At 37.9% G+C, this 10,509-nt stretch overlaps 1 protein-coding gene across 1 annotated transcript in view; it reads left to right on the forward strand.

Moving 5' to 3' along the window:
• The window catches only part of LOC122564033 (stromal cell-derived factor 2-like), a 28,581-nt gene extending 18,343 nt beyond the window's left edge, over nucleotides 1–10,238 (forward strand). Inside the window, exon 3 of the mRNA XM_043718488.1 lies at nucleotides 8,482–10,238. Coding sequence (XP_043574423.1) covers nucleotides 8,482–8,772 — 291 coding nt within the window. The 3' untranslated portion in view covers nucleotides 8,773–10,238. The remainder of the gene's footprint in view (nucleotides 1–8,481) is intronic.
• Nucleotides 10,239–10,509: the final 271 nt, after the last annotated feature.

A 10,509-nucleotide genomic window follows, 5' to 3' on the forward strand; every position in this document is an offset into this window, starting at 1 on the left:
AGGGGGTGGGGGTGGGGAAGAGGTTTGGAAACTAGTGAAGCCGACATTGATGCCGTGTGGTTGAAAGGTCCCAAGGTGGAGGATTAGATGTTTTTCCTCCAGTCATCGGATGGCTTGGATTTGGTGGTGGAAGCAGCCCAGGACTTGCATGTCCTTGGCGGAGTGGGAGGGGGTGTTGAAGTCGTCGGCCCTAGGACGGTGGGATTATTTGATGTGTGTGTTCCAGAGATGTTCCCTGAAATACTCCATGAGTTGGCATCCTGTCTCCCTGATGTAGAGAAGACCACATCGAGAGCAATGGACAGAGTAGGTGTGGTGGATGGATGTGCAGGAAAATCTCTGCCGGATGTGAAAAGATCCCTTGTGGCCATGATGGAGGTGAGGGAGTAGGTGCGGGCGCAGGTTTTACACCTCTTGCGGCGTCAAGGGATGGTGCCAGGAATGGTGGGGGGAGTCCACCTAAGGAGGAAATCTCAGAGGGAATGGTCTCTGCGGAATGCAGATAAGGAGGGAAATAATATCTCTGGAGGTGGGACCTGATTGTAGGTGGCAAAACATCGGGTACGTGGAACAGTCCATCTTCCGCAGTTACGCTGGGACTATCTCCCACATATTCCTCTGCTACATTGATACCTGTATCGACGCTCCCACATCGTCCCATGAGGAAATTGAACAGTTCATCAACTTCACTGACACTTTCCACCCTGACCTTAAGTTCACTTGGACCATCTCAGACACCTCCCCCCCCCCCCCTCACCTCTCCGTCTCCGTCTCCATCTCCAGTAACCGACTCAACACAGACATCTATTTCAAACCCACTTACTCCCACAGTTACCTGGATTACACCCCCCACCCCCTTGCCCGTAAAAACACTATCCCTTACTCCCAATTCCTCTGCCTCTGCTGTATTTGCTCCTCAGATGCTGGCTGACCTGCTGTGCCTTTCCAGCCCCACACTTTTTACCTGTGGTTAGTTCATTGGTATTTTATTTATTATAAAGCTTTCTTGTCCCTTTTTATATTTAGAAATTGCATTTGAAATTTCCCTTGACCAACTCTTGGAATTGAATTGTATCTGTCTATTATTTTACATCTATTGCAAAACAATCTGTGTGGACCTAAATGACGTCTTTTCATTGGTAGCATTTTTCTCTGTCAAATGATTATGGGCTGACACTTCATTGCAGTTGTGAGGCAGTGCTGCAGCTTTGTCATTAACAAAGCACGTTAACCTTTTGAAAGAGGGGAGAGTTCTTTTAACCCCTGTCCACTGATCATCCCTTAGCCCATTTCACCAAAGTAGATTCATCTCCTCCTCGTTTTTGGGATTTAACTGCAAATTAACTCATTTTGTTTTTAAGACAATATTTGAAAAATAATTCATTGTCTGCAAATGATTTGAACGTGTTATGTGAGTTGAAACGCATTATGTGAGTTGTTTTTCTTCCTTGCTTACTTTTGTGTTCCACAGTCCAAAAGAAGAAATAACACTATTTAAATGTACATATTGTCTAACTCCATTTCTTTGAAATATTTTCTGGCATCAAACTGAGAACCCAGAGATTGAAATTCCATCTGGAAACATTTAGCATCATAAACACTTTAAATGCTTGGCTCATTAATATTTATTCTAAACCAGTACCTTGACCTTGAAGGAATTGTTAAAATAGTACAAGCTTTATGCTAGGTTTTTCTTCATTTTGCTTAACATTTTAAAATGTTTCAATGGAACCCTTGAGGAAAGTGTTTGTCTAATGCTTTGGAAGCAATGATGAATTGCCTTGCATTTACATTAACATGAACGTAATTATTTTTGGATTACGTAAGCCTCAATCCTCACTGGTGAGATTTCACACTCATTGCAATCAGCTCCCAGACTTCTGAATAGTGACTATCCCATACCTTGAGGACACCTAGTTGTGCAGTTAATTTGAACTTGCATTAATTCTAAAATAAATGCATCATTGAGAGGGACAGATATCTTTTGTTTTCCAATATTGCACAAACCGAGTACCATCAATTACATAGTGGTGATCAACAGAAGGTTTTTATGGTAGGATTGATATTTGTCAGGGTGTCAAGCCGAAGCAATAATTTGCGATGTTTATTCATTTGCTTCCCTCCACTGACTGCAGGAAAATGTGTTTTGTAAACTTGTGTTGTCAGCACAACAGGCTCCAAAAAGCCACAGGGCAAATGAAGTTCCTGAGGCACAGGAGAAAGTTGATAATAGATGTTCTTTATAGGTTCAAAATTCTGATTCAAATCTATAGTTGACTGATGTCAGTTGGAAAAAAATGTACTGACCTTTAATGATTTTTTTACTTTCCCTTGAGGTAGGGTTACAGATAATCTTTTATCTATTTAATCGAAAATGGTGCTGGAGTATATCTGGAGTTTAGGGGTGTGTGCTCACAAATTTTTCAGTGTATCACAACAAGGGCCTGCTGGGCCTTGTATTCATAAAGGAGAAGGTGAGGTCTGCAGATGCTGGAGATCAGAGCTGGAAATGTGTTGCTGGAAAAGCGCAGCAGGTCAGGCAGCATCCAGGGAACAGGAGAATCGACGTTTCGGGCATAAGCCCTTCTTCAGGAATGAGGAAAGTTGGACAAACCTTCCTCATTCCTGAAGAAGGGCTTATGCCCGAAACGTCGATTCTCCTGTTCCCTGGATGCTGCCTGACCTGCTGCGCTTTTCCAGCAACACATTTCCAGCTTGTAGTCATAAAACTGCACCATGAACAACTCTGGTTTAAGCTTTCTCAGAAGGACTAAGCTTTCTTGCCTGTATAATGACTGACTGTTTCAATGCTATTGTATCATGGTAGTAATGAAATTAAAGGTTAATGCTGAATGCATGTGCTTTTCAGGAGTTCAGGGCAACTATGATATGGAGGTAATGTTATTGGTCCAGAAGCCCAGGCTCATGTCCTCGAGACATGTTCAAATCCCATCATGGCAGTTGATGGAGTTGAAATTTAATAAAATTTAGAATGCAAAGGCTAATCAAAGAGATGGGGATAATGACAAGTATCATCAATTGTCCTAAAAATCCATCTGATTTGCTAATATCTTTAGAAAAGGAATTCTACCGACTTTGTGTTGAGTTCCATCCTTTACCAAAGTTATTTTTCAAAATCTACTTCCCATCTCCATAACTCTTTGCTTCATTTTGCATGTCTGGAACTTGTTTAGTTTCTTTTTGTTTTCCTCCTGCCTGATCCCTTCTATTGCAGTCATTGATTGGCAGTTTTGAACAGTGTCAGAAGTGTTAACAATAATTGATTACGTAGTACCAGATTCCCTAATTGCTCCTGTTCTGCTTTCTTCATTTGAGGAGAGCTGTGTTTGCTGGTGTCACTTGCAGATTTTTTTGGTGCCTCATCCAGTGCTACAGCACAGTAAATGAGGTAGAACAGGAGCAAGAACTTTGTGGATAAGACATTGTCTGAAATAATGCTGCACATCTATCATTGAGACTCACTTGCAACAATATTTTGCATAAAACTCATTGACAATTTCTTCAATGTGGAAAGGTCATCAAATTTTATTTACTGAAAGTGCAGAAACCCTGCTTTATGTATATACATTTATACATATATTAGTACCTTTATCTTCATCTCAGCTTAAAGTTGATTTTTTTTTAGCTTCCTCTTGAGTTTCCAAGGTGGTTTTGTTTTGCAATAAAAAGATAAACTCTGCAGTTGTTTATCAATATTTATTTGTGGGAGCATTGTCAGTAAATTGAATTTCTTTATCCCTCTGTCCTGGTTAATATGAATTACTCAACTATATCACAAAACAAAAATGATGTAGTCATTATCACATTGTGAGAGTTTACTGAGCATATACTAGCTGCCTCATTTCTAACATTATAACAATGAGTGCATTTAAAAATACTTGGCCATTAAGTGCTGCAGAATATCTGGTTGTGTTGAAAAGTATGATATAAATGCGAGTCATCGTTCTGATAGGTTCTTATACTCAATTTAATTTTTTTCTCACTTCTGTTTTGGTATCTAATATAGCACTGAATCCACCCATTCTAATTTACTGTTTCTTCTCAGTTTTTGTAATCAGTTATTAATTTAACAATTCTTTGATCTAATTAGTTGAAATGCCCTGCTACTTCTGGTCCCAGATGTCATTTCCCTTGCTGTGACAATATCAGCTCATATTTTCAGCCAGTTTTCAACCAAGAAATATAAAAACAAATTTACAGTCAAGTCAGATGTGTTAGATGTCCTACCTATTGCATCATTTGACTCCTTGTCTTCCTGTTAGAGGTTTAAGCATGCAAAGGTAGTCTGGTTTTTAACAAAATGCCCAATGAAAGTATGTATGAAGAATTATTATTCAACTGTTTCTCAGCTCTTCTGTAATTGATTGTTTAGCAAATCACAGTTGGAAACAATCTTGCAACCTATTCCTGAGCCTGAGATTGACAAGTGCCATGACTTCAATTATTATTTATTGCTGCTGTGTGCAATAACAGTTTGTGTTCTGCAAATTTTGTTTTTTTTCATGTGCATCAACTCAGTAACAACATATTCAGCTTCATTAACTTTGCACTATATGTGATTGGGCATCTGCCTTTTGAAAAAACTACGATTGGTGTCTACATTGGGAAAAGAGACATCAGAACAATTTAAGGACAGCTGAGAAACAGTTGCAAAGTAATTCTTCATGAGTACCTTCTGCATATAAACTGACATTTCCTCGGTACTATCAGTTCTAAGGAAGGGTTATTCGACCTGAAATGTTAACTCTGATTTCGCTCCACAGATAATGCCAGACCTGCTGAGCTTTTTCAGCAATTTCGGTTTCTTCATGCACGCTTTCCTTTGGCATTTTGATTGGTGACTGTCAGAAAGAGAAGTCTTGTTGTTTCATCTAGAAGTAGAAAATTGAATTCACAGTTAAGACATAACTATTCCTCCTGAATGTGATATGTCATGCAAAATCCCCTGCGTGGGCTGCAACACAAAGGAAAGACTTAAAAAGTTCCTAAGTATTATGATTGGAATTTAGTTAATTGTGCCTTTAAAAGATATAGGTTGGTTTCTCTTTGAAACTCGAAGAACAGATGCAGTCTTTTCCAGAGCTTAAGAGCTTCCTGTTCTTCTGAAAACAAAGAAAGAGGTAAAATGGGTAGCAGTGGACATTTTGAATGTTGTTTAATTGCACTGGGAGGAATTTCCAAGAACCTTTGTTTTTCCCAAAATTGGTCCGATTTGACTACTTGTGTCACCTTTTCCCTCCTTCAGAATTGCCAATATTGGTAACTATTGTGTGTCATTCACCTAGCTAGAATATCTATCGTAAAACTCCCCTACATTTCCTATTAGAACAGCAGGGCAATTTTTTTTGTTCACAACAGTTAATAGGGCCTCAGAACTAAGAATTGCACATACATGTATAAGCCAATCCTAGGGCTGTTGTGTCATTTTCCACACTGCCTATTCAATGTATCTCCTCCATAGAGTCATAGAGATGTACAGCATGGAAACAGCTCCTTCGGTCTAACCCGTCCATGCTGACCAGATATCCCAACGCAATCTAGTCCCACCTGCCAGCACCCGGCCCATATCCATATACCCATCCAAATGCCTCTTAAATGTTACAATTGTACCAGCCTCCACCAAATCCTCTGGCAGCCCAGTCCATACACGTACCACCTTCTGTGCGGGAAAAAGTTGCCCCGTAGGTCTCTTTTATATCTTTCCCTCTCACCCTAAACCTTTGCCCTCTAGTCTGAACTCCCCGATCCCAGGGAAAAGACTTTGTCTATTTATCCTATCCATGCCGCTCATAATTTTGTAAACCTCTTTAAAGTCACCCCTCAGCCTCCGATGCTCCAGGGAAAACAGCCCCAGCCTGTTCAACCTCTCCCAATAGCTTAAATCCTCCAACCCTGGCAACATCCTTGTAAATCTTTTCTGAACCCTTTCAAGTTTCACAACATCTTTCCGATAGGAAGGAGATCAGAATTGCACGCAATATTCCAACAGTGGCCTAACCAATGTCCTGTATAGCCGCAACATGACCTCCCAACTCCTGTACTCAATACTCTAACCAATAAAGAAAAGCACACCAAACGCCGCCTTCACTATCCTATCTACCTGTGACTACACTTTCAAGGAGTTACGAACCTGCACTCCAAGGTCTCTTTGTTTAGCAACACTCCCTAGGACCTTACCATTAAGTGTATAACGCCTGCTAAGATTTGCTTTCCCAAAATGCAGCACCTCGCATTTATCTGAATTAAACTCCATCTGCCACTTCTCAGCCCATTGGCCCATCTGGTCAAGATCCTGTTGTAATCTGAGGTAACTCTCCGCTGTCCACTACACCTCCAATTTTGGTGTCACTTGCAAACTTACTGACTGTACCTCTTATGCTCGCATCCAAATCATTTATGTAAATGACAAAAAGTAGAGGGCCCAGCACCGATCCTTGTGGCACTCCACTGGTCACAGGCCTCCAGTCTGAAAAACTATCCTTCACCACCACCTTTGAGCCAGTTCTGTATCCAAATGGCTAGTTTTCCCTGTATTCCGTGTCCATTATGAACACATTCCAGGAAAACTAGTTAGCTTGTCAATGCACTAAATTAACCAACCAATTAGGGCACTGACAAACTGTCCCATGGGACTCATGATCCATTGTTTGGGAACCTGTCCTAAGAGACGGATTGAGTATAGATATGCTTGACTGACTCTCTTACAATACACTCCCTTGTACAGTCGGATAATACTCAGTGGTTTGAAAAAAATTTCATTTCACAAACTTTCTGCTATGTACCAGCTGTTGATAACTCCAACTTTGGTGTAAAGATGCTCTACATTAAAAGCATTTTCTTGCACATCTGGTTAGGATCATATTCTGTCTGAAATGCACTTTAGCTTTGAGTACAACTTGTACATCAATGTTTGGTTGTAAATGCTATCATTCCAACGTTGATATTCCATACATAACCGTAAATCAGGGACAGCTTTCCTGAGGCCAGCACTAACTGTGTTAACAGTCAATGTAATTCCATGTTGATGATAATGCATTGAAATAAATAAATGAACTTGAAAGCCCATTTTAAGACACCCTTAGTGAAATTACTGGAGACTGTGCTCGAGCGCTTCCATTTATTGGTGTATTATACATCTCATAAATGTTATATTGGTGAATAAATTTAATAGGTTATGTTTTATGCTTTATTTAAATGTCCTGTTCTCTCTCATTGCGATGGAGCAAAGCATCACGGACAATTTTCACTTACAGCACAATTAACGTATATCAAGGAATTCTGTACAGAGAGCATGTAAGACACTGACTCCAAATTAATAAGGTGGGTAAACTATTGAGTTATGGTATTGCTCTGGGGCAATCATAACTTCAATACAAGAAAATTGGCTCATTGAACAATCCATTATAATGCCAAGCCAGAAAAGTGTAGCGAATAAATTATTCCTGAAACAAAAGTCTTTTTTTCCATTTTCTGCAAATGCTATAAATTATATATGTTCTTAAAATCTTAAATATGGAATATGTTAACAAGTTAAAAACCTGATGGTAGTTCCCTAACTTTATTTATGGCACTAGAGAGCAACAAAGGGAATGTCCAAAAAAAGACTGACACTTGAGGTTGCACTTGCAACATAAAGTGGCTTTTTCTACCTAAGGCAACATTTAGGAATGAATCGTGACAATTGCAAAGTGAAATTGGAGTGTGTGTCTGGGAGGTATTGAGGGGAGGAACTGAGAAACATAGCCTTATAACCCTTAGGAAATTGTAAGTATTGAACCAAGCACATTTTGCAAGTGTTCTAATAATAGGAGACATTCAATAATGGGAATTCATGCAAGTAAAATAATAACTCTATTCCCTACAATTATAACATTGTTATATTATCACTGATGGAAGTTCATTACATAAATTTTCAATTTAAAAAAAAGTCTAAATTTTAAAGGTGCAGCACCATTACATGATGTTTCACAGAAGTTGGATTTTTCAAAATTGGCAACTTATGATCTAAAATCTTTTAACAGTCCAAGATATGATTTAACTTGGAGATATTGGTAAGTTGCAGGCACCAGTATTGCGTTAGTTCATTTATTTTTCTACTTGCCTCTAGATTGTAATAAAACAAAAGTCTTAATTGCTATATCTGTTTTGATTTTCTTTCCCACTGCTATTTCCATTTTATTTTGAATTTAAGATTCTGTACCACTTCGGTTGATTGTTGCAGCTGGTTTAGCGCAATTTTGTTATGTATTATGTTATTTCTTTTTATTTTGAATTAACTTACTTGCAAATAGCAGTCCTAGCCACAGTGAGCCTTTATTGTTTTCTGTTTGCTTTTGAGTACAAAAACAAAGGATTATATTCATACTGCACCATAATTTGTGGATTTATATTTTAATTTTCAATTTAAATGTGGTCAAATGAGGTTGTATTAATATTTTTTCTTTTTTTTCTCTCATAAAGGAGGTGAGTGCATTTGGTGAGAATGGAGAAGGAGATAGCCTGGATAATTGGACTGTTATGTGTAGTGGAACATATTGGGAACGAAAAAATCCGGTGAGGTTTAAACATACTGCTACAGAAGTCCTGCTGTCCATTACAGGAGAACAATATGGGCGACCAATAAATGGCCAACTTGAAGTTCATGGCATGCAGTATTCAAACCAGTTTAATTCTTGGAAAGTAATGGAAGGAATCTTTATGAAGCCTGTGGAAGTGTCAAGGGCTGGAGTGGAATCACATATTGAACTATAAGTAAAACAAAAGCTGTCAGTACCATGTGGTTTAATTTGCATTTGGGCCCTGAGCAAAATCTAAATCTCAATCTATTTTCAGTATTTTATATACTGTGAGTTGGACATGCAAAATCTTGCACCTTGACAGTACATTTTTGAAAAATTGATCCTGAGAAGAGCACAAGGTGTACTGGGAAGTCCTATTCTTTAACACCAGATGGCTGCAGAAACATTTTAAAACACTTAAGTTGAATGGGACTGTATTTGTTTTTACTTATGCTTGCGATGTAAAAACAAAATTTAGGATGCATTTAATGTGTTCTTTGACTGGAACATACCCATGTAGTATTTAAAATTAGCAATCAATTCGGAAGAATAGTAAGGCTTTAACTTTTGGACCACTAAAAAGCAGTGGCAAAAAGAAAGTATTAATTATATTGGTGGTCATTTATTTTGAGTCCTGAATTAATGCAAAGGAAATTTAGATTATTAAATAAAGGGAAAGTGGAGTTACTGAATGAAGTTTGGAATGACTGAAATTAAAATTGGCAGTGTAAAAGACTGGTATTGAATTAGTTTTGCTTCATAGCCTGAAGATCATGAACTTGCTTTTCTTGGTTGGCCGATTTTCATAAGGTTTCAATTCTTTACCTAAATGCGTGGGATTATGCAAAATAAAGGCAAGGTACCTCATTTCAAATTTGAAATGAGAAAGCTGAAGGGCCAAACCCTTACTAAATGAGAAGTAATTTCTTTAGCCAATTGTTAAATTCACCTTCGCTGGGAAGATGTATGATGGCAATCAGCCTGCAAAAGGTAAAGAAAGTGGGACTGGGATTGGAAGGGGCAGTCTTAAAAGAGGTAAAACCTTAGTTTTATAATTGCTAGACCAAACATAATTGTTTGTTTTTGGGTGCCAAGTTAAGAGCCAAAGGCAATCATTTGAAAGAACATCTTTTCTTTAGCAACCATTTCCAATCAACCCCCATCTTTGTGAAGTATTTACTGTATTCTTTGTTTTATTCTTCAAGAATCCTGACACTTTTAAGACCTTTTAAATAAAGTCAATTTCTTTTGGCTTTTGGAATTCATATTTAGAGATAAGCCATTACTACTTTAACACATCTGAGCATCTTTGCTGTTATGCATACGGTCTTAGTGATGTAACAAAGTTATGATAGGATAGTGTTATGAAATATGTTTGGACCAAAAAAGGAGGAAATTATTGAAACTCTGGTTTTTTGCAAAATTGTAATGGAAAATGACGATTGTGATGTCTAATGAAGTAACATAATTAGTCCTGAAGCAAACTACCGTAAATTTAAATGTTGCTACAGCTGTACATTGAATTTTCATATTCTCTTCCTGAACTTGAACCAAAATGCCCAAATGTTATAATCCACCATTTAATATAAAACTTCTGCTACATGATGTCAATGAACCATTTTTCATTGTACTGCATGGAATAAATTCTGTTTATGTGAAGTTTTGTAAAAAGTGACTTTTTAAAAACTTTATCTTGGAGCTTCTATTCATTGGATTTGTTAGTTCTGAGATGTGAATCTTTTTCATTTAACAGTTTTATTGTAATTTGAACATTTTGAGTTTGCCTATTTTGGTCTGCTAAAATATCTATTTAGCTGACTATAGATAACTTTTTTTCATTATAAACGTATCAATCCTGAAACTTAGAATGGTTGGTTTTCCTTATGTGCCAACAATGGAATAACAGTAATGAATTTTTAACTCTCTTTCT

The sequence above is a fragment of the Chiloscyllium plagiosum genome, chromosome 28 (assembly GCF_004010195.1).
Source record: "Chiloscyllium plagiosum isolate BGI_BamShark_2017 chromosome 28, ASM401019v2, whole genome shotgun sequence".
Lineage (NCBI taxonomy): Eukaryota > Metazoa > Chordata > Chondrichthyes > Orectolobiformes > Hemiscylliidae > Chiloscyllium > Chiloscyllium plagiosum.